This window comes from Oncorhynchus mykiss, chromosome 27, assembly GCF_013265735.2.
Source record: "Oncorhynchus mykiss isolate Arlee chromosome 27, USDA_OmykA_1.1, whole genome shotgun sequence".
NCBI lineage: Eukaryota > Metazoa > Chordata > Actinopteri > Salmoniformes > Salmonidae > Oncorhynchus > Oncorhynchus mykiss.
The window spans coordinates 21143092-21168663 of NC_048591.1; the positions used below are offsets into that span (position 1 = coordinate 21143092).

The following is a 25572-nucleotide window of genomic DNA, read 5'->3' on the forward strand; positions in this document are numbered from 1 at the left end:
GTGTGTGTGTGTGTGTGTGTGTGTGTGTGTGTGTGTGTGTGTGTGTGTGTGTGTGTGTGTGTGTGTGTCTCTGATTCTCAGGGAATAGTTAGACATCCTAGAGTAAACACATCTTTCATTAGCAGAATATGACTATTAATCAGGAAACCAGTAAGCAGAGCGATCTACATCACCCTGAACATCAAAGGCAGTAGACTGGGCAACAGTGCCGTAGTGTGGGCCATGCGGAACAAACTGCTGTGATGAACTTGGATGAGATGTCATTAGGCTGTAGGAAGGAGATGTGACCTGCCTGCCTGCAGATTATTTTGCTCTGCAGAGCTTGGAAGGTTGCACCCACACTGAATTTGTCTCTTAGAAGATCCTCCATTTTAAATTAGAATATGATTAAATGCAAACGATGTGAACAAGCAAATAATATTTCTCATGACACTAACATAGCAGTAATAGTAGTTATGTTATGTTGCATCGCCTCTCTGTAAAAAAGGAAAGCGTTCCTATTCCATCAACCTTGAACTTGAATTGATGCCCTGAACACTACAGATGTAGAATCTTAATTTGAGACAGTTTGTTACAGCAGGAAATGTGAATTAATTAATTATGTGCATTACAATTCATGGATATTTTTTGTAGAGGTTGATATTTACGTTAGGGAACATCAAGTGTCAAATGTTAGTGTAAATTACAAACTCTAGAAGCCTTTTAAAACCTTGATTTCACGACAAGTTTGCATTTCCTGCTGTGCAAGTAAATTCTCAAAATAGTGATCAAATTAAGATCCTACATCTGTATAATTCGATTTAGTGTTTTAATTCATTTTAATTAAAGCAGCTTATACTGTTTTTTTCCTGGTATATATCATGCTTTTCTATTTACTAACCAGGTACAGACGAGAGCATAGCCACAATATTCGGACAAATAATAATCACGCTTGTCACACCATTGATGGCATAAGAGAAGACTGCCTAAAAGGGACATGATCTAAAAGGGGTCACTTTGTGTGACAATACCTTGACAGTGAATTAAAACTACAGTAACCTTGGTAACCATCACCAATGGCAACGGTGCTGTTAGCGATGAATATTAACACTTAATCAATGCCTGGGCACAGTAATCAATTGCTGTGGCAAGTGGGCGTTGTGGAGGAAAAAATGGTGGAAGAGGAAGAGAGAGAGAGAGTGTATTGTATGAATGATAGACTGAGTTCATGTGCATTTGAAATTGAAAGTCAATAAAAAAAATTGAGACAGAATGTGATGGGTGAGGAATAGCTCAAGCATCATCAAAGCACTGTGACAAATACAATTTGATTGGATATATTTGTCCATTACGAAACACTCTCTGTGTGTTCATTCCAAAACCATTTGGTACAACGACAATCATGGATGTTTCGGGAACCGATCAAAGAATTCTTGCTCCTTCTCCATAGTCATATAGTTAAAGATTGAAGTTCAATCGAGAGAGAGACTAAGTAATTCAATTTAAGCAGGGTTGGATAAAGTCATTCTTTATCAGTCAGCGTTTGACTGTGATTCTAGCCTCTCTTCGAGACTGCCTTTCACTCCTCTATCCATTCCCTTTTAGAATGAACTCACTGGGTTGTCTGGTTCCAACTATAGAAAGGACATAGATGCTGAATACTGCTATCTATTTGAAAGAAAACATTTATAATAAATGAATGATTAATACATAGTAAGGAATTCTAATAGTTCCATCTTGTTATAGTTAAACTGAACAATTGAAAGTGTCTATAGGAGATATGACAAATCTTGTCCGTGCTTTCTTCAAATACCCATATTTGACCAGACTTGGTCAACTGAACAGGGGTTTCAAATCATTCATTTCAAAGTACAAGATCTTGGACACTCAAGTGAAAATATTCACAGATCTCAAGCCCTTTATGCCTCAAGCCTTTGAACATCTGCAAAACTACAGCTTAGTCTAAATTACACCCAGATTAGGCTGTGAACACTAGCTTTTATGGCCAATAGGATTACAAAGACAACAAAAATTATCTAGGGACATCAAAGTAATAAAAATACTCGCTAGAGAATTAACGATAAAGGCAATTATTTATATCAGGTGACTGACAATGGGCAGAAAATAGAAAATATGAAAGTAGCACTCCCATTCTCCCGAGGTGATCCTCTGAGGCACAGCCCAGCAGACAATACTAGGCATGAAGACAGGACATGGGGAGAGACGGGTGGATATGCATTTCAAATTTACACAGCCTTATTATTCAATAATTGATTTGTAATTTTCTGTAATCCAACAGCTCACAGTGAGTAGAGGACACGACAGAGAGAGGAATTCATTTTCAGCAGGATGTTCAATTAGGGAATGGTGAGAGATAAAATGTATGTTGGAGAACACACACACACACCTGTCCTGGACACACGAGACAGAATGATAATGAGACTGGTTCCATACATGGTGCCACTGTAGGCATCTTTTTCATTTGATTGTTTTAGCGCGCTGTCCTCCAGCAATGGCCCAGCAGGCTTGTCTGATGATAATGTACACTGCTCAAAAAAATAAAGGGAACACTTAAACAACACAATGTAACTCCAAGTCAATCACACTTCTGTGAAATCAAACTGTCCACTTAGGAAGCAACACTGATTGACAATACATTTCACATGCGGTTGTGCAAATGGAATAGACAACAGGTGGAAATTATAGGCAATTAGCAAGACACCCCCAATAAAGGAGTGGTTCTGCAGGTGGTGACCACAGACCACTTCTCAGTTCCTATGCTTCTTGGCTGATGTTTTGGTCACCTTTGAATGCTGGTGGTGCTTTCACTCTAGTGGTAGCATGAGACGGAGTCTACAACCCACACAAGTGGCTCAGGTAGTGCAGCTCATCCAGGATGGCACATCAATGCGAGCTGTGGCAAGGTTTGCTGTGTCTGTCAGCGTAGTGTCCAGAGCATGGAGGCGCTACCAGGAGACAGGCCAATACATCAGGAGACGTGGAGGAGCCCGTAGGAGGGCAACAACCCAGCAGCAGGACCGCTACCTCCACCTTTGTGCAAGGAGGAGCACTGCCAGAGCCCTGCAAAATGACCTCCAGCAGGCCACAAATGTGCATGTGTCTGCTCAAACGGTCAGAAAGACTCCATGAGGGTGGTATGAGGGCCCGACGTCCACAGGTGGACACACCGTGCAGGACGTTTGGCATTTGCCAGAGAACACCAAGATTGGCAAATTCGCCACTGGAGCCCTGTGCTCTTCACAGATGAAAGCAGGTTCACACTGAGCACATGTGACAGACGTGACAGAGTCTGGAGACGCCGTGGAGAACGTTCTGCTGCCTGCAACATCCTCCAGCATAACCGGTTTGACGGTGGGTCAGTCATAGTGTGGGGTGGCATTTCTTTGGGGGGCCTCCATGTGCTCGCCAGAGGTAGCCTGACTGCCATTAGGTACCGAGATGAGATCCTCAGACCCCTTGTGAGAACATATGCTGGTGCGGTTGGCCCTGGGTTCCTCCTAATGCAAGACAATGCTAGACCTCATGTGGCTGGAGTGTGTCAGCAGTTCCTGCAAGAGGAAGGCATTGATGCTATGGACTGGCCCGCCTGTTCCCCAGACCTGAATCCAATTGAGCACATCTGGGACATCATGTCTCGCTCCATCTACCAACGCCACGTTGCACCACAGACTGTCCAGGAGTTGGCGGATGCTTTAGTCCAGGTCTGGGAGGAGATCCCTCAGGAGACCATCCGCCACCTCATCAGGAGCATGCCCAGGCGTTGTAGGGAGGTCATACAGGCACGTGGAGGCCACACACACTACTGAGCCTCATTTTGACTTGTTTTAAGGACATTACATCAAAGTTGGATCAGCCTGTAGTGTGGTTTTCCACTTTAATTTTGAGTGTGACTCCAAATCCAGACCTCCATGGGTTGATAAATTTGATTTCCATTGATCATTTTTGTGATTTTGTTGTCAGCACATTCAACTATGTAAAGAAAAAAGTATTTAATAAGAATATTTCATTCATTCAGATCTAGGATGTGTTATTTTAGTGTTCCCTTTATTTTTTTGAGCAGTGTATTTCATTTGGTCACAAAGTGATAGAGATGAAGTCTCTCTGGTCTCAGAAAAAGCGTGCTACTGAGTGAAATAGAAAAGGTGAGAATCTCAATCCATTTGGCATTTTAGAAGTACTGCTTATATATTGCTGCAATAGACTCTGAACATAATTGGTCCAGATTAAACGACTGGTGATATTGGGACAATAGAATGCCTTCAGGATTCATGTTGACATTCAAACCAACCTTCTCAATTATATCAGAAAAGATTAGTAACAAAAAACAATTCGGCCGAATTGTGTAATACTCTGTAAATTGATTAGTATGGTAATAGGCTTCCAGGTAATACATTAATTGATCAATGACCATGAAAAGTATTGAATTTATGCATCAATGTATTATTTATGTAAATATCATCACATCCCCATCATCAGAGCGAGTATATATACACTGGCACAGCAAGACAGAAAAACAAAACCTACAGCCAACAATCTTTAAGAGTTAAGACTCCCTTTCAAGTCCCAATGTCACAAAAACTTTCAAAACAGCACATGAACATTAATTTAGATAAAGCAGTCCTTATCAAACAATACAAAGACATTAAAAAGCAGTCAATGTCACACTTACTTAAAATGGTAAATATAAATTAAAATGTTAACAGCCATGGACTATGCTTTTAGAGACCCGACCATCAAAGTGATTCAGTACCAGCAGTGTAATCAAGTGACATCAAGGCAAACAACAGATCGCTTTATATCTCAGTCTGTCTCCAAGTTCCTTCAGTCTTCAATGTTAGTATATTGCAGTTTTAATAGTTTGGTATGGACTTGTTGAGAACAGAAAGAGTGCATTACAGAAAGTGTTGAGAGACCCACAATCATATTCATATAACTGTCCACATTTTCTCCTGCTGACATAGGGACTAGACCTCCATTGGGTTAACATAGCACAACATTGGTTAACTATCTGAATACTGTTTGCTGAAATAAATCAAGCCTGCCAAAGAAGTCACAAACATCAATGCTAAAAGGCTTCCTGTAACTTATATTGCATTATACTGTATATGAGACCAGACAAAGGAAAAAAGTAGCAATGACACCATTAATAAAGTACAATTGTACAATACATTATGATACAGAATAGGCTTTACTGTGTCAAGCCTTGAATTTGTACAAACTAGCAGATTTGCACTTCTTCACCACTGCAAAGAGCATGGAGACTCCCTCAGAGAGAGAAGGAAAAGGAGAGAATAGAAGGCTAATAAATAAGAGAATTACAGTGACTTCTGAGGTCTCTCTCGCTCTGATCTCTGCGCTCGCAGCCCAAGGTGAGAGGCTGTGCGGTGTGCAGGGAGAACCCGGCTGCTGAACCTCGTCGGTGTTGATTACTCGGCGCCCGTTGCCATGGCAATGGTGTCCAGCACTCAGAGCAGGTCGGGCAGAATGAGGCCCGGTGGTTTGGGCTCCACGCAGTTAATCCAAAAATTGGCACAGCTGGCGTGGTACTGGTGGCCCCCGTACAGCAGCTTGAAGTTGTCTGTCTCTGAGTTGAAAGCCTGGCGGAAGGGTCAAATAAGGGCGAAATGGGGGTGATGGTTAGGACAACAAGGTTCAACTGAATAGTTAATAAACAGATGAACCTGGCAGGAGCTCTGGCTAACAAATAGAAAGCAGTGGTAGAGATAAATCAACAGGAACTAAATCATTCATCTATGAGAGTAACGCTAGAAGCAGGGATTTGTGGGCAGCTTAACCTGCATATCTCCACTGTGGCACACAAACAAGAGGTCAACAAAAACTGACCCTTTGAAAAAATATGACTCATGTTTGGCACAATGCTCGGTCTACTGATCAATAAGAGTGTTGCTCATTGCTCGATCTCCTGACAGTTAGTTGAATCTATCGAGATAGCTGAATGGCACTCCCACATAACATCTGAATATAGCCGTTGAGAAAATTGAGTGAACTGAGAGGGACAGAGAGCTGTTATGTGAGCTTGCATTTAGTTAGCTGAGCCCAGGTTGGTGATAAGGAGGAGATGCTAATGTTGGTGTTGTGCAGTTTAAGAGTTTGCATCCCTGATGAAATATCCGAGCTAAAGCATGAAAGAGAATGTGGTGAATCATATCCTCCCACAGACAGACTGCATATACAACAACCTGGGAACACACACACACAATATAGTATACTCATACCTGTCCACATGCTCACAAACCATTTACAGTACATTTACTATGCTGCGCACATCTGTTGCCTTTCTCACATACTCTGACACACACTCAGGTTTCACAACGTATTCTCGTTTCATCTGCCTCATCCAACTTCTTTCCTACAACCTTTATTTAGCCCGCCTGCCAAAGCCTGGTCTGTTGGAGAGGGAGTGGGTAAAAACAGAACACAAAGGCATAACCCCTTGTCTCCTTCTCCTCTCTCTTCTTCAATCCCACCCCCTCTCCCTCCCCAGTCCTTGCCTGCATAACCGGGATTATGTGCAATTTACCCATCAAACATGATTGTGCCAACAGACATGTAATATGGGAGAGACATAACAGAAGTAGAAAGTGCTGGAGAGAGGATATGCTTGGAAGAGTTAGACCATTGGATGGTAGAATAAAACCAAAATGAAAGGTCAGCATGATTAATCCTAGGTGTTAATTCTAACTGTAATCTAAAGGTTAATGACCCTCCATTAGGAAACCAAGACGACAGTGCTGCTCATGGTGCTACAGGGCTACAGACTAGAAACACCACCTGTTAATGCGAGGGGCATCATGCATAAAGGTGGAGGCTACAGTCTACTGCTGTTTAAGAGGCGAAAATAAGTGAAGCATACCCTTACCCTTAACCTCTTGTCATGGTCTTTAGCCAGTGCCTGTAAGTAGCACAAGAGGTGTCAACATTTTTCTGGTTTCATGCATTGTCCTGAGTAAGCAAAGTGAAACTGTACAGTAACTGAGTCCGTCAGTATGAACGTAACCAAAGGAACTGAAAAAGCAACCCGTCTCCAGAACATTCCAAGAGCCCCAAAGTGAAAGAATCTAAAGTACCACCCTACGACCATCCATCTCATTTTCCAATAAACATCAAACAGGGATGGGCATCTTTGAAGCAGGATTCCAGACTCTGCAATAGATTTGAGAGAAATACTGTGCAGTCTGCAAACCCATTGAATTAGGCACCCACTGCCAAGTAAACTTCATTTAATGTTATCGGCCTTTTCCAGAGAAAGCCATAACCAAATTAAACTAAAAGATCACTTCAAATCCTTGAGATATTTCAGAATCTGACATTTATGAATAATAATGCAACATGCTGCATAAATTATTATTCTGAAAAAAACGTCACTTCTACTTTTAGGAATAATTACACTCATTAGCATTTATTATTGGGAGAAAATAGCAATACTTCATTAAACTCAAACGATCACAGAGTTTTATAGCTTGCTGCAGTCTCCAAGTTTATTTTTCATGTATTTATTTAACCTTTATTTAACTCGGCAGTCAGTTAAGAACAAATTCTTATTTACAACGACGGCCTATGGGACTCCCAATCGCGGCCGGATATGATAGAATCTGGATTCGAACCAGGGACTGTAGTGACGCCTCTTGCACTGAGATGCAGTGCCTTAGACAGCTGTGCCACTTGGGAGCCCAAGTAACAAACTATGTTTAGATCCAGATGCTATCGGTTGCTTAGCCTGATAGCAGATACACTACATGTCCAAAAGTATGTGGACACCTAATCGTCAAACATCTCATTCCAAAATCATGGGCATTAATATGAAGTTGGTCCTTCCTTTGCTGCTATAACAGTCTCTACTCTTCTGTGAAGGCTTTCCACTAGATGTTGGAACATTTCTGCGGGGACTTGCTTCCATCCAGCCACAAGAGTATTAGTGAGGTCGGGCACTGATGTTGGGCGATTAGGCCTGGCTCACAGTCATCCCAAAGGTGTTCGATGGGGTTGAGGTCAGGGCTCTGTGCAGGCCAGTCAAGTTCTTCCACATCGATCTCGACAAACCATTTCTGTATGGACTTCGCTTTGTGCTCGGAGGCATTGTCATGATGAAACAGAAAAGGGCCTTCCCCAAACTGTTGCCACAAAGTTGGAAGCACAGAATTGTCTAGAATGTCATTGTATGCTGTAGTGTTAAGATTCCCTTCACTGGAACTAAGGGGCCTAGACCGAACCATGAAAAACAGCCCCAGACCATTATTCCTCGCCCACCAAACTTTACAGTTGGCACTACGCATTGGGGCAGGTAGCATTCTCCTGGCATCCGCCAAATCCAGATTAGTCCGTCGGCCAGCCAAACGGTGAAGCATGATTCATCACTCCAGAGACCGCGTTTCCACTCCTCCAGAGTCCACTCCAGCCTACGCTTTGCATTGTGCATGGTGATCTTAGGCTTGTGTGCAGCTGCTTGGCCATGGAAACCTATTTCATGATATCCTGACGAACAGTTCTTGTGCTGACGTTGCTTCCAGAGGCAGTTTAGAACTTAGTAGTGAGTGTTGCAACCGAGGAGAGACAATTTTTTACACGCTACGAGCTTCAGCACTGGGGCGCTCCCATTCTATGAGCTTGTGTGGCCTACCACTTCACGGCCTAGCCGTTGTTACTAGATGTTTCTACCTCACAATAACGCCACTTACAGTTGACCAGGGCAGCTCTAGCAGCGCAGAAATTTGATGAACTGACTAGTTGGATAGGTGGCATCCTATGACGGTGCCATATTGAAAGTCTGAGTTCTTCAGTAAGGTCATTCAACTGCCAATGTTTGTCTATGGAGATTGCATGGATGTGTGCTCAATTTTATACACCTGTCAGCAACGTGTGGCTGAAATAGCCAAATCCACTCATTTGAAGGGGTGTCCACATACTTTTGTATATATAGTATATTTATGTGCTTTAGCCAACCCCTTTGTCATGCCATACATGTTTGACATGACGTCAAACATGACTTAGCAGATCAGTCTGGGTTTTAGCTAACAGGCTACATGTGTAGCTGTTGCCCATCCCTGACTCAACATATGAGGATGATTGGACGAAGAACATGGAGACAGGCCTCCAATGGATAAGATAAAACCCAGACCCGAGTCAGCAGTATCAAAGACCAACAACCTAGCTCCAGTCTCTCAATGGTGCCCATCATAATATTATGCCAGTGATGCCATCACCACCACATGCCTATCTCTAGTTGGTAGACAGACAGAACCTACCTGTACTCTGAAGGACAATAGTATTATCGGCTTCTGTATTAAAATGCTTTCTGTGTTTTCATTATTCTCAGAGGGGATGCTATTCTGTGTTTAGCTTTTATGCTTTCTTACGAATGCTCCTCTAGACAAAAATGTAATTAAAAGGTGAGTTATTCATCTGATGTCAGGGGAATACAAAAAAACAACAACTATTATTTAGCCTGACTCACTCCACACGAGAGAGCGAGAAAAGCACAGAGTGTGTGAGAGAGATAAGATAGAGAAACAGAATGATAGAGAGAAATTGCATTAGACAGACAGACAGGCAGGCAGAGAGAGAGAAATACCCTAACCCTCAGCAGATTTCTTAGCACCTAAGCTCCCGGCTCCTGCCTGGTCTGATGCGTGAGGCTGTGAGCCACATCTGCTGTCTAAACTCAGTCCAGACTCCAGAGTCACATCCCTCTCAGCCATCCTCCCTCTGCCTCGCCTCCTCAATCTATCTGGCTAAATGATGCAGGGGAACAACGCAAGAAACAATCAAAGCAATCTTGCCCTGCAGACCGTACAGTCAAACTATATTATAAATGGTCCCCAATTTGACACCTAGTTACTGATGATCAGGTTTTGACAAGTGGAAAAGAAAGTGTTACAATAAACACATTTTAAGCCATAGTAGAACTCAAATGATGAGATGAGTAGTTAGAACACACAGATATTGATGCGTATGGCATAGACTTGCTGTTAGTAGCTGGTAAGAGGTGAAGTGAAAGGTGGCCGTCAGATGAAGGCATCAGCGCTACAAGCCTGATAAAGTTGAAAAGTTGAATGCTTCGCTGACCCTCCAGAAACCTACCAACAATTCCCTCAGCCCAACCAGAGGTGCCAAAAGTACAACTTTACTCTTATCCCGTCTGTCTCCTCTAACTCTATTTTTACCTCCCTCTTTTTCAATTCAATTCAATTCAAGGGCTTTATTGGCATGGGAAACATGTGTTAACATTGCCAAAGAAAGTTTTTCTCCTTCTCTCCCTTCCAGCAGAGTTATCATCTTAACAGTTATCATCATCTCGAATAGGACTCAGAAATGAAGATGACCTGAAATTATTGTGGAGTGGAATTTGGTGTAATAGGATAGCCTGGTCATTTCTAATGCGTCTGTGCATGAGCACAGTGCTGCGTCTGTGCATGAGCACAGTGCTGCGTCTGTGCATGAGCACAGTGCTGCGTCTGTGCATGAGCACAGTGCGGCGTCTGTGCATGAGCACAGTGCGGCGTCTGTGCATGAGCACAGTGCTGCGTCTGTGCATGAGCACAGTGCTGCGTCTGTGCATGAGCACAGTGCTGCGTCTGTGCATGAGCACAGTGCTGCGTCTGTGCATGAGCACAGTGCTGCGTCTGTGCATGAGCACAGTGCTGCGTCTGTGCATGAGCACAGTGCTGCGTCTGTGCATGAGCACAGTGCTGCGTCTGTGCATGAGCACAGTGCTGCGTCTGTGCATGAGCACAGTGCTGCGTCTGTGCATGAACACAGTGCTGCGTCTGTGCATGAACACAGTGCTGCGTCTGTGCATGAACACAGTGCTGCAGCTGTCGGCACTGGTAACGTCTCAAATGGCACTCTATTCTCTAAACAGTGCACTACATTTGACCAGGGCCCATTGGGAATAGGGTGCCATTTGGGATGCAGACAGTGTGAAGGGAGGGAGCTGTGAGAAGAAAAATGTGCTGTCATTTTGGCACCCCATCGCCTGTCTGTCAGTGGCGAATTTGGCCCCCAGGCCCCCAGTAGGAGAGACTGAAGTGAGATTCAGTTGACAGTTCACTGCATCATACTCTTTTAAACAGACATCCAATAGTTGTCTCTTCTTTGCTCTGCAAAATGTTCAAAGTCAAAGAAATGATCATTTAGTTATTATTAGTTATTATGCGTCATCCACTAGTTTAAAAACAACTGGCAAAATGATTCATGGTTTATTCAACTTGAGAAATGTGTTGGAACATATTTGTAATCAAATGTTTCAACAGTTGTTGGGTCCATCTGTTGAGGGATTGAGGGTGTGTTGGTTGGCAATCGTGATTGTGTGTTGACTGAGAATTAGTGTATGTTTACAGTATATGTGTTGACTTGACACAAGTGTGTGTCTGTACATGAGTGTGTGCAGACCTTGCTGCGTGAGTCCACGTTGAGCAGGCACACCCCACAGGCCAGCTCTTTGGCGTTCTTGATGCCGTGTCTCAGGATACAGGAGGAGAAGTCCAGCGAGCTCTCATCAGGCTGTACAGAGAAACACACAGATGCACACACATTTTAAATACTTTATTTGAATCCACAAATCAAATTACATTCAAGAAGGATTCAAAACATTTCAAAGGTCTTTGTATGCATGGACACTTAAGGACAGCTGAATAACAGAGCCATTTTTTTTTGCTTTAGGCAGGCCTGCAATCTGGAGGCCACGTACTGTAAGCCTATATTTGTGATTGAGACACACACACAGGTTGGTGTCAGATTGATCACCTGATCATAGGAATCTGCTGTAGGGCACACTATGTTGCTATGCCTCACATCAAGAACCATTTGTTACTTCACAAAACACTGCATGAAATGAGGGATCTACGGTTGAAATTTGAGGAAATGTACCATATGTGCAAGGATTTTAGTCGGGTGCCAACCAATTTACATTTAAAAAACAAGTTATTTAAGCAATAAGGCCCGAGGGGGTGTGGTATATGGCCAATATGTCATGGCTAAGGGCTGTTCTTAGGCACGGCACAACGCATCAGGGCGCAACGTGTTCAGGGCGCGAACGACCCGGTTTATACCTGGATACAGACCACAGTACACATGGATTTTGTGTTGTAGATACAGTGGGGCAAAAAAGTATTTAGTCAGCCACCAATTGTGCAAGTTCTCCCACTTAAAAAGATGAGAGGCCTGTAATTTTCATCATAGGTACACTTAAACTATGAAAAAAAAATCCAGAAAATCACATTGTAGGATTTTTTATTAATTTATTTGCAAATTATGGTGGAAAATAAGTATTTGGTCAATAACAAAAGTTTATCTCAATACTTTGTTATATACCCTTTGTTGGCAATGACAGAGGTCAAACATTTTCTGTAAGTCTTCACAAGGTTTTCACACACTGTTGCTGGTATTTTGGCCAATTCCTCCATGCAGATCTCCTCTAGAGCTGTGATGTTTTGGGGCTGTTGCAGGGCAACACGGACATTCAACTCCCTCCAAAGATTTTCTATGGGGTTGAGATCTGGAGACTGGCTAGGCCACTCCAGGACCTTGAAATGCTTCTTACGAAGCCACTCCTTCGTTGCCCGGGCGGTGTGTTTGGGATCATTGTCATGCTGAAAGAACCAGCCACGTTTCATCTTCAATGCCCTTGCTGATGGAAGTAAGTTTTCACTCAAAATCTCACAATACGTAGCCCCATTCATTCATTCATTCATTCATTCCTTTACACGGATCAGTCCTGGTCCCTTTGCAGGAAAACAGCCCCAAAGCATGATGTTTCCACCCCCATGCTTCACAGTAGGTATGGTGTTCTTTGGATGCAACTCAGCATTCTTTGGCCTCCAAACACGACGAGTTGAGTTTTTACCAAAAAGTTATATTTTGGTTTCATCTGACCATATGACATTCTCCCAATCTTCTTCTGGATCATCCAAATGCTCTCTAGCAAACTTCAGATGGGCCTGGACATGTACTGGCTTAGGCAGGGGGACACGTCTGGCATTTGGATTTGAGTCCCTGGCGACGTAGTGTGTTACTGATGGTAGGCTTTGTTACTTTGGTCCCAGCTCTCTGCAGGTCATTCACTAGGTCCCCCCGTGTGGTTCTGGGATTTTTGCTCACCATTCTTGTGATCATTTTGACCCCACGGGGTGAGATCTTGCGTTGAGCCCCAGATCGAGGGAGATTATCAGTGGTCTTGTAGGTCTTCCATTTCCTAATAATTGCTCCCACAGTTGATTTCTTCAAACCAAGCTGCTTACCTATTGCAGATTCAGTCTTCCCAGCCTGGTGCAGGTCTACAATTTTGTTTCTGGTGTCCTTTGACAGCTCTTTGGTCTTGGCCATAGTGGAGTTTGGAGGGTGACTGTTTGAGGTTGTGGACAGGTGTCTTTTATACTGATAACAAGTTCAAACAGGTGCCATTAATACAGGTAACGAGTGGAGGACAGAGGAGCCTCTTAAAGAAGAAGTTACAGGTCTGTGAGAGCCTGAAATCTTGCTTGTTTGTAGGTGACCAAATATTTATTTTCCACCATAATTTGCAAATAAATTAATTAAAAATCTTACAATGTAATTTTCTGGATTTTTTCTCTAATTTTGTCTGTCATAGTTGAAGTGTACCTATGATGAAAATTACAGGCCTCTCTCATCTTTTTAAGTGGGAGAACTTGCACAATTGGTGGCTGACTAAATACTTTTTTGCCCCACTGTATGTGGTAGTAGAGTGGTGGCCTGAGGACACATGTGTTGTGAAAGTATTATAATATTTTTTAAATTGCATAACTGCCTTCATTTTGCTGGACCCCAGGAAGAGGAGCTGCTGCCTTGGCAGAACACTGCTCTAAGGAATACACATTTCTCTTTTCATTTATTCATTAACCAGCTTAATAAACTGAAGTAGAAATGTGTCTTTAATCTGGGAAATGAAATACAGTCCATTAGTCTGTTGGCAGCAGAGCTGTGTGAACAGGTGAGTGTGCCCAGACAGCTCCTCTCTCTCTCTCTCTGATGGCAGAGCCTGCAGAATCAGAAAGCAGCTGTGGGTCTACGGTCAGAGATAACTCAGATTACTACTCACTCACTACGTCTCCCTCTACCTTCCCCTGTCCCTCTTCCTCTTTGCTTCACTAATTCTCTCTCTTTCTGTACTGACATTATCTCGAGTCAGGAGATGGCCAGTCTGTTTTATCTGCTGGCATTTGAGAAGCAATGTTCTTTGTGAGGCTGACTGAGGCAGTGAACTGTCAACTGAATCTCACTGCCTCTGTTCTCCACACATCACTACAGCCTACAACAGACTGCTCTACACTCCCCATCCACACAGCTACACACACTAACAGGTACCACCATAGGGCTTGGTTTAGTACACTGTCACACAATCAAGGTTTCATTGACAATCCTACTTTGCATGAGTCAATGGTAATCCACTCAACATTTCATCAGGAACATTTTCTAGACAAAGCAGTTAGTTACAATTAAGTGTCAATTTCTCAGGTCTATGTGTAGCCTAACCCACTGCATTGGAGGAAGGGAGGTCTGTGTGTGTGTGTGTGTGTGTGTGTGTTGACTGTGTTTCTTACCGCCAGGTTGGCCAGGGACATGAAGCCCATGAGGTTGTTCCAGACGCGGCTGATGTCCTTCAGCAGCTGCTGCAACTTCTCAGAACACACGGCTGTGGCCTTGATACCCAGCTCCACACGCTTGGTCACGCGGTACACCTCCACCACACCTGCCACATAAACACACTTCGACGTTAACACACAACCTTAACACACCTGCTCCCTGTTCTTTCCCACAGCCAGCTCCAACATCAGCCAAGGTTAGACAGTGAGAAATACAACAGGGACAATAAAAAAACGTTTCCAGGAAAACAGCTAACAGGTCTACAGTCCCCTATGTTGAAACATGCTCTGAAGTTGTATCATTAGACTTTTGGCAGTGCCATGAGAAATACCTGGAGTATAACAGCAGCAAACATATTAAAATAGCCCTCTGAAGCTGGATCAACCTGACATAATGTTGGCTGTAACACTACGCTCTCTCTAAGGGTTAACATGGAACGGTGATTGACAGAGTTGTTGTTCTCCGTTGAAAGGGGGACAGCTCAGAGTTTTATAATGGTGTGTTTTTGGAAGAAGACTCACAGCAGTGGTGGTACACTGTGTTCTGTTCTCAGCCCCTCACAATGGTATGTGTGCCTGTACCAATCTCACAGCTCATTAAAAAGAGACACCGCTGTCTGTTTGTCTGTGCGTACCAAATGACACCCTATTCCCTACAAAGTGCACTACCTTTGACCAGAGCCCTATGGGGCCCAGTCTAAATGAATAAGGTGCCATTTGGGATGCATCCACAGTTAGGCCGAGCACAGATAAGCCATCACTAGTATCCACAGTGTGTCAGGCCAGCGAAGATAAGCCATCACTAGTACCCACAGTGTGTCAGGCCAGCAAAGATAAGCCATCACTAGTATCCACAGTGTGTCAGGCCAGCGAAGATAAGCCATCACTAGTACCCACAGTGTGTCAGGCCAGCAAAGATAAGCCATCACTAGTATCCACAGTCTGTCAGGCCAGCGAAGATAAGCCATCACTAGTATCCACAGTCTGTCAGGCCAGCGAAGATAAGCCATCACTAGTATCCACAGTCTGTCAGGCCAGCAAAGATAAGCCCCCACAAGGATCCGCAGTCAACTCTGTAGTGCTGGACAAATCTGCCAGAGGGGATCAGGCAGTGTTTGGGGTTCTAGCTGAAGACTGTTGGGCCTTTTTAAAGCTCAGGACCTCCCTGTCGGCGGGTGTCGGTGTGTGTGTCAGTGATGTATGTGTGTCAGTGTTGTGAGTTTGTCAGTGTGGTGTGTGGTGTGTGTGTGTCTCACCCAGCAGGTACTCCATGCCCTGAGCAGACTGGATGACCTCAGTGCAAACAGTAGAGCTGCTGATGCTGTTCAGGGTGTTGTTGGCTTTAGTGATGACCTGGGGACAGAGACGGACAGCAGAGTGGGTTAGGGTTACACACACAAACACATGTGCGGATATAGCAAAAAAGGAGAGGGGGAACATTCCTGTACAATATCTTACCTGTAGAGCACTCACCAGACACCTCTGCCACTCATATGCATAGCGCTCACTCTCCTGAAACAACATGCAATAGTTGTTAGAATGAGTTCAGATATATGAGAAACATTTATACATTTCCATTAAAAAATACAAAAAAACAAATTTGTTAAGGCCAAAGCCTCTGTGGTTTGCTACTGAAATCAATGTCTACTGAATATGTAAACCCTCCACAGAGCATCTGGATAATTGGCAAATGTAGTTAACATGTCTGGGATAGTGTGACTGTGTGTGGGTCTCACCTCCACCTCCCCAGTCAGGTCCTTGTACTTGTCTCTGATGACGGGCAGGGCAGGCTTCTTCTCACTCAGGGTGCTGGAGCGGTCTCTGAAGGGCTGCTCCGGGGCCGGGGAGGGGGGCGAGCGCCCAATCTCCTTCTCCCCCAAACTGTGGCTACGCTTGTGGGAGCCTGAGGCAAGGACAAGAGTAGCGAGTGTCTTGATACGTACATAAATAATATATACAGGCAATGTCTGGCATACATACAGTACATACAAATGCCCTTTTAAATGGTCACTTATACAAACCCAGAGATGTTGGCTAATTCCAGATATGCACCTGTTTGTTTACTATGGCATAATTGGGACTTTTTACCCAAGCTCATATTCTGTTGTGGCTAATTACTTCCGGACAAGGACACAGACGACAAACACTTCATTTACAACAAATGATAATTATGTACAAAACAACGCCACGGCACCCAACGCAAGTATGAATAATTAATGAGGGCTCACTCGCTCAAACACACAGAAAAAATGGACATATACATACACACAAACACGAAAATAGACAGGCACACGAAAAAAGACAAACACAGAGTCACATGCTGAGCCCAAACTATTCAACACGGGCTTTGTCTGTCTGAGTCTGTGTGTGTGTGAGAACCAGGTAATCATCTCCTGCAGAGACATGCATCATCTTCCCCACAATATGACAGCACTAATACATTCCCCCACTACCACACACACCGATCAGATAACCATTCAATAAGGACAGGGGAATAACAACTGAAAATTAATTACATTTAACACTGGGAGAGAAATCAATGAGGCAAATTAGCTTTTATCACTTTGGAGGTAGAAAAAGCTAATGAACTATGCATGAAAAGTAACACTGGAAAACGACAGTGAAAAATGAACACCCAAGGAGTGAATACAGTTAATTTCGTATAGGCACGGATTTCTGGGCTGTGTTGTTAATTCATCTCATCTGCCAGTGTACCAAGAATGTCCACAACACTGCCATCTATTGTCTGACAGTGGAACTGCACTGAGCTGCCGGAGGGGCCACAGATGCTCCAATAAGAGGTGATGAAAGTCCTGACATCCGGGCCAGCTGATCTGATTCATACCACTACATCAGAACTAGAAGGCATGTTGTAACTGGATGCAATTTACATTTTGAAACCAGCATTTACTGACTGAGGATCAGAAAATTAATGTATATCTACTTATCAGTTGACTTCCAAAAATAAATCATTGAGAGAGAGAGTACAGGTCAGATGACTCACCTTGTACAGAGAGGTCAAAGGTGGCGAGTTCGCTCTTGATCATCTCTTCACTGGACTTGACCTTGGTCTGAGAGCTGGCCTTCAGAAAGTCTGACTTCCCAAACTTGGCCTTGTCCCCATGAAAGGCCCCGAACTCATCTGAGGCCTCGTTCAGGTTCACCTCAGAGCCTGGCTCAGCCGCGGGGGAGTCTGACTTCTCCGACACAGTGCTGGCAAAGTCCCCAAAGTCATCATCTTCATCCCCACCCAAACCTACTGGCTCACAAGATCCAAAGTCAGCAAAGGCCTCAAACTTGCTGTCGGTCGACACACTATCGTCTGTTGAGAAGGTGGTGATCTTCGTCTGGCAGGTGTGTGTGATGGGGATGTTTTCTGTGCTGCCGAACGGCGTCTCCTTCCTGTGGACTACGTCTGAGGAAGGGAAAGAGGAGGAAACACCAACACCGTCCAGGACCAGATGCTTCTTGGCCTGACCCTGAGCAGACAGGCATTCCTCTCTTTCTGACCAATCATAGCTGGCCAGCCTGCTGACTGCTGACGTTCCGAAGGGGTCAAACTTCATGTCGTCTCCTTCTGTAATGACAACACAAAATACACACTGGTGGCTCTAAGTGGGAAAAGCATAGTGTGCTGAAATGATAGCAACTAGTCAGTCAGCCATGATAGAGTGACAAGGCATCTGGCGAAGCTTTGATATGTTATACAAAACATACTTACTGTGGAAGCCATATTCTGTTTCTGATGCTGAATTTGTGTTACTTTGGTCAGAGTAACACCCCATCTACCCTACATTGTGACAGTGAGATCATATGCACTGCATTTAATCTAGTGCTGCACTATAGTGTGTGTAAGGGTTCACTTATTAGGATGTGATCACCAGATTAAAGGAGGGATAAAAAGCTGAAATTGATTGTGTTCTAAAAATGTCTATTTCCAATTGGTGACATAGATGACAGAAAATATAGGGGTACACCATACGTCGCTCACATACAGATACAGACTCACTTGATCTGTACAGTCGTGGGCAAAAGTTGAGAATGGCACAAATATTAATTTTCAAAGTTTGCTGCTTCAGTGTCTTTAGATATTATTTGTCAGATGTTACTATGAAATACTGAAGTATAATTACAAGCATTTCATAAGTGTCAAAGGCTTTTATTGACAATTACATTAAGTTGATGCAAAGAGTCAATATTTGCAGTGTTGACCCTTCTTTTTCAAGACCTCTGCAATCCGCCCTGGCATGCTGTCAATTAACTTCTGGGCCACATCCTGACTGATGGCAGCCCATTCTTGCATAATCAATGCTTGGAGTTTGTCAGAATTTGTGGGGTGTTGTTTGACCACCCGCCTCTTGAGGATTGACCACAAGTTCTCAATGGGATTAAGGTCTGGGTGGTTTCCTGGCCATGGACCCAAAATATCGATGTTTTGTTCCCCGAGCCACTTAGTTATCACTTTTGCCTTATGGCAAGGTGCTCCATCATGCTGGAAAAGGCATTGTTCGTCACCAAACTGTTCCTGGATGGTTGGGAGAAGTTGCTCTCGGAGGATGTGTTGGCAACATTCTTTATTCATGGCTGTGTTCTTAGGCAAAATTGTGAGTGAGCCCACTCCCTCGGCTGAGAAGCAACCCCACACATGAATGGTCTCAGGATGCTTTATTGTTGGCATAACACAGGACTGATGGTAGCGCTCACCTTGTCTTCTCCGGACAAGCTTTTTTCCAGATGCCCAAAAAATTGGAAAGGGGATTCATCAGAGAAAATGACTTTACCTCAGTCCTCAGCAGTCCAATCCCTGTACCTTTTGCAGAATATCAGTCTGTCCCTGATGTTTTTCCTGGAGAGAAGTGGCTTCTTTGCTGCCCTTCTTGACACCAGGCCATCCTCCAAAAGTCTTCGCCTCACTGTGCGTGCAGATGCACTCACACCTGCTTCACAACAATTGAACCGCTCTCTTTGAAGTTCTTGATGAACCGATAAATAGTTTATTTAGGTGCAATCTTACTGGCAGCAATATCCTTGCCTGTGAAGCCCTTTTTGTGCAAAGCAATGATGACGGCACGTTTTTCCTTCCAGGTAACCATGGTTGACAGAGGAAGAACAATGATTCCAAGCACCGCCCTCCTTTTGAAGCTTCCAGTCTGTTATTCGAACTCAATCAGCATGACAGAATGATCTCCAGCCTTGTCCTCGTCAACACTCACACCTGTGTTAACGAGAGAATCACTGACATTATGTCAGCTGGTCCTTTTGTGGCAGGGCTGAAATACAGTGGAAATGTTTCTTGGGGATTCAGTTAATTTGCAAGGCAAAGAGGGACTTTGCAATTCATTGCAATTCATCTGATCACTCTTCATAACATTCTGGAGTGTATGCAAATTGCCATCATACAAACTGAGGCAGCAGACTGAAAATTAATATTTGTGTCATTCTCAAAACTTTTGGCCACGACTGTAATTGTGACAGTGGAATATTTGTTTTGATAATACCAATAGGTTTAGGCTAAAGGGATACTTCGGTATTTTGGCAATGAGGCCCTTTATCTACTTCCCCAGAATCAGATGAACTTGTGGATACCATTTTTATGTTTCTGTGTCCAGTATGAAGGATGTTAGAGGTAGTATGGTGAGCCAATGCTAACTAGCGTTAGCACAACGACTGGAAGTCCATGGGTATCTGCTAGCATGCAGATAGCGCAATGACTGGAGGTCTATGGGTAACGCTAGTTAGCAATTGCACTAGCTAGCAACTTCCTTCAAACCATATGCCAAGACATAAAAATGGTTCATCTGACTCTGGGGAAGTAGATAAAGGGCATCATTGCCAAACTCCCAAAGTATCCCTTTAATTGCTACTGAAAAGGAGAACATAGCATTGACCTCTATTCATTTGATGTGTCACATGTAAATTAACCAAGGGTTGAGTTAGCTATCCTCTGATACAAATTAATTAGATGTCCTGAGAGGGTTGGCTGCTGGGGCTGAGGTAGATTGGAGATCAGACAGTTCTGAGGCAGATAAGACAGGACATGAGGCCCTGCTGTAGAAAACCTCTCCGTGGTTTTATCTAGGTGTGTGACAATACTGTAGCACAAACTATTAGGAGCAGACAGTTCTGCTAACATGACGATACAAAATGACATCCATTTCATGAGATTGCCATGGCAACGTCAGTCGTGGAGTGGAGCAGTTCTGTCTGTATTGATTATCTACCCCACAAACTGTGTTGTACAAGCAGAACACTGTTCAATTTGGAACATATCAGGCAGGAATCATAATTACTGGCAACACAAACAAGCACACATTCTTACAAGTGCTCACAGTCACACACTCAGAGATACACACACTTCTAAGATATAGTATAACCTGCAGGCACGTGTGGACCCCCGTCAGCGTAGCCTAATGCGTGACACAACCCTTGCACACAAAAAAGCAATTTGTGAAATTGACAAGGAACTAGTGTAGTAGTAAGCCGAATGTAGCTAGATCATAATCTGCCCTCAGGATAGGGAAGGGAGAAAATAAGACGGTACGCATTTCAGCAATACCAATAGCAATATTTATTACGACAACATGGGTAAAGAGAGAAAGATCACAAAATACTCTGAGAGGTCTATTGTTACAAGAGGTTTGTCAAACTAACACTTGTAAAAGTATATTTGAATCATTTAGAATACTACGGCATGCAGAGTCAGAAAAGAAGAAAAACAAACGGTAAAAGAAAGAAAAGCCCCAGAAGAATATAGATGCAGAATGAGAAGGCACAGTTACAGACTAAAATGAGTAAATCTCGGTAGAAGACGACACACTGTAGTTGTACTAATAGGGTGGAAAGCAACAGGTTGATTGATAGAAAGATAATTGAATACAGAACACTTGAAAAGCCAAGGTGATTTAAAGGACAGGTTCAAGGCAGGAGAGTGATTAACCCTTTGAGGACCTGAATGCTTCTCTACTGTTCTCGCCATGATAGTAACTCAAATGTCAACAGCAGACTTTTGAGATAAAATAAATAAGGGTTTTGTCATTTTTACATCACAACTGTTTGTGTCTTACTACAATTACATAACGTCAACATCATATACATAGGATATATTTCAATGGTCTAATACATTCCATTGCTGAGAATTTGGAGGAGAGGTACGGACCTCCAAATCCATTATTTAGCACATGTAAACTTGTCAAGTGATCCAGCTACATTTCTCTCCATTTGTGTTTTTTGCATGATTCTTTATAAAAACCATTCTGCTCAAGCTCTCAAAGGGTTAAATAAAACAAGTGGACTATCCTACCACAAGACCTTAGAGAGAGTATTCATCTTGTCCAATCACATGTGACAAAATAGATTTAAAGAGACAGTATCATTTTTCTCTCGCTACCTGTTAGTTCTAGGCTCCTGTGTACAAGCTCTTAATAGTAGCCATTCAATCACTAACAACAAGATGGGGTTTCTCAAGACAACAATCTGAACCAACCTAAAATATTTTCCATAACTTGCCTATCCTCATATATACATTTAATATTCAAATAGTTTACACAACACATTGTTTAAAATAATATCAGGGAGTCTATCTAGTTTGAAAATAAATATGAATTTTCCTGTAATAAAAATACACTATTAAATCTGTATACATAGTATTTTTTTCTTTTCTTAATAAAAAACAACTCGTAATACTGTTATGCATAAAAATGTCATCCTATAATATGTTCTTGTCAATTTCACAAATTGAACAGGCAGGCAAAAAAAAGCAAGGCAGGGAGGGTATCACTAACTTCAGTGTGTTCTCAGAGAACCTGTTCGTAGACCAACACATAGCAAAACATACCTGAATATCAAAGACAAATGAAAAGGCTTCCTTTTGAGCTGCTCTGACCCAAAGGAGCACCGGGTGGGGAAAATAGATACTGTCTCTTTAAGGTTGGTTACATTTTCTCCAGGATTGAACACAGTGCAAGCATGGTGAGGCTTTCACACTCCAAGGCCTGCTACTGTACACTTTCTCAGCGATGAAATTTGATTGGTGCTGTCCAAGAACAACAATACTGATTGGATGAACGTGGGTCAGAATAAAAGGAAAAGCAATTAACAGGTTCTGGGGAATGTTTTCAATGCTCCACTACACTATCTTCATCATATTAATGGCAACCATTTTGCTGCAGCTCTGGGATCAGTTGCCATTGGTTATTGTCTTACTCTCTCCTTCGAGAGTAGCCTAACCATTTCAGTTAAACTGAAAGTTGATTTATTCTGATGTGCAATAAAACTGAAACAAATAAATTGGCATCATTACATCGATAATTTCCGATTTAGAATAACTCAAATGGTCAATTCCTAGATGAAATTTGATTGAGATGCCCCTTGCCCAAACTGATAAAACCAATGAACTGATATGTCGGCTAGTGTTGAAATATTATAGTTTATATAATAAGGACATCTCACTGCAAACTGGGTGCTAAAAGGAGTGTGCTGCTCAAACACAGAGGCTGTAAGGAGAGAACTTGAAGGAATATATAAGACATGACATGGAAGATGAGATGCTTGGTAAATTAATTATGATCATGGGAAGGGAGGGGAGAGGAGAGGGTGCTGATATGGACAATGCCTGGACATTAAGGCTAATTAGATTCAATGAGAGTGTTTCCATTTAGAGGTTCAGGGCAGGGCAGACCCTGAGAGCAGTGCCTTTGTGCCTCTGTCTGCTATGCCAACCTTTGACCTCTTTGTAGTGATGTGGGCTGTGTGAGACCACTTAGGTTAAGGGAGTTGAAACAAAAGCACTAAGGGAGATTGGGTATCAACACTGGGAGTGCCAAGGTATACTATATGGGTACTCTCACACACTGTAGGAACAAAAAAAAAAAAAAAATCACTCGTACACATACAAAACACAATCAACCAATCACAATCACACATACCAACACACAATGAGCAATCAAAACAATTTTCTCAATGCAATATTAAACTGTAGAGGTTGAGGGGATTTCTGCCATTCATAAATACATTCTGCCTTTTCCTAAATACTTTCTTTTCACATAATAAGTATGTCCACTATCAGGGAACATCTTTACACATGTTTCTTGTACGCCTCGTATTATCATCATGCTTGATTTGATAACTGAGCATTAAGCGTCAACATAATATAATCAATCTGAGGAAGAATCTGGCTTGCTGTGATTAAAATGAAAGCCTATTGCAGCATACAGGAACTGGCCATTCTGAAAGTGATGAGAATATATAACATCTCCTGGTACAAAGGCCCATCACCATTACATGGCCCTGTGTTCATCTGCATTCAGCTATTTTAGTCTCATCACTCAACACACACATAATCACGACTGGGGAGACAACAGGTGCATTGAGGTGATGAGCAATGTGGGCTATGACAGCACAGACAGGGAATGAAGGCCAGTGGTAGCATAGAGCAGACTGACTACATCACATCAACCTGACTGTCTCTCATCAACTCTATATGAATGGAGCTAAGAGGAGGCAGAGAGGCTTGTGCTTTGTGTCTGTGCTACAAACGCTAAACAAATTAACAATAAATTAATTAATCTAAAGTACCTTAATATGTTTAATAAATAATAAATAAATATTAAGTGAATAAATACACTGAAATGAATACCAGGTAATGATGGGTTTGGGAATGAATGACTGGTGGGTGTGATGAGATGATATGATAATAGTGTGTGGCGTTTGACTGTCTCATCATGATTCAGCAGTGATGTGGATGAGCTAGCTCACTGCTTTGCCTTCTAGTCTAACTCCTGGTTTAGTGCGAGCTAAGGGGCATTGAGGGGGGTGGAGACAAAGGGGCCACCGCCAGGGCTACGATTGGTTCTTTATGTGTGACTGGGCGGGGTCTCACCAGAGGAGGCGCACTAGTTCCTCACCTGTGGCGGGGGGTTGGTGGGCCGAGAGGCCCGGCAGATCCAGAGAGCTGTCTGACATCACGTGCTTCAGGTCTCCACCCATGTCTGACAGCTTCATGTCCAGCTGCACTGACAGAGCGTCCTCAGAGTCCTCCTTGCCCACGCTGCTGCCCCCGATGGATGGGAGGTCTAGGGACTTGACTGATGCAGAGTCCTCCTTGCCTCCTTGTTTGAAGGCTGCCACCTTATCCACCAGGCTCTTCTCCGAGGCCCCCAGAGCTGTGCAGAACTTGGATGACTGGAAGTCGGTGAAGTCATCTGCTTCGCTCCTAAGGGAAGAGAACGAGCCGCCGGCGCTGTGCTTGTTGTCGTCATATGCCAGGCCTCCTTCCTGAGACAGCTGCTTGAACACGTCATACTTGTCAGAGCCCTGCTGGGGGCGCTGTGGAGTGGTGGTGGTCTCTCCTCTCCCCCGTGCCCTCCCCTCTCCAGACCTCAACCCCTCACCCTTGGCCTCCCCCCCAGAGCTGCCGAAAGCCATGAAGTCTGCAAAGTCATCATGAGACGCTGCCACACCCCCTCCTACATCAGGGCCAATAGGAGCAGCCTCCGAAGAGGAGGTGGGGCCAAAAAGGGAAAAGTCACCAAAGTCCTCGGCCCCACCCCCGGGTGGCTTGGCCCTGCCTGGTGGGAGCACTAGGGAGGGGGGCACAGAGGGGAAGGGGCTGGGCTTGATCTCAGCAGGGGTGGGGGCTGTGGGAGCCATAGAGAAGAGATCCAGGTCAGCCATGTTGAGAGGGTTTTTAGGCTGAGAGAGAGAGACTGCTGGTTGTTGTTGTTGATGTAGCTGGTGTTGTAGTTGCGGTAGAGACTGAGAGTTCGGGAAAGCAGGAGGGAATGCTGGCTGAAACATTTTGGCCTGGTCTGAAGGTTCTAGTGGAGAGATGCTGTCGGCGGTTTTAAAGTCTGTGAAGCCATCATCCACACTGACAGACTTGAAATCGGCAAATCCTTCCCCTGCGAAACAAACAGAACAATTGAAAGGCATTGCAAAAGCATTTAACACAGCAGCC

General features: G+C 43.6%; 1 protein-coding gene across 10 annotated transcripts in view; it reads right to left on the reverse strand.

Annotated features, from left to right (window-relative positions):
* Window positions 1–4025: 4025 nt before the first annotated feature.
* The window catches only part of LOC110507761 (synergin gamma), a 46743-nt gene continuing 25196 nt past the window's right edge, over window positions 4026–25572 (reverse strand). For 8 of the 10 annotated variants that reach the window (XM_021587983.2, XM_021587982.2, XM_036965728.1 and 5 more), the window contains 9 exons: window positions 24521–25516; window positions 17623–18195; window positions 16355–16521; window positions 16077–16130; window positions 15875–15971; window positions 14577–14725; window positions 11410–11520; window positions 6881–6913; window positions 4026–5597 (listed from right to left, as the gene is read on the reverse strand). In XM_021587983.2, coding sequence (XP_021443658.2) covers window positions 5466–5597; window positions 6881–6913; window positions 11410–11520; window positions 14577–14725; window positions 15875–15971; window positions 16077–16130; window positions 16355–16521; window positions 17623–18195; window positions 24521–25516 — 2312 coding nt within the window. In that variant the 3' untranslated portion in view covers window positions 4026–5465. The remainder of the gene's footprint in view (window positions 5598–6880; window positions 6914–11409; window positions 11521–14576; window positions 14726–15874; window positions 15972–16076; window positions 16131–16354; window positions 16522–17622; window positions 18196–24520; window positions 25517–25572) is intronic. The other 2 variants (XM_021587984.2, XM_021587977.2) reach the window with 1 other exon arrangement.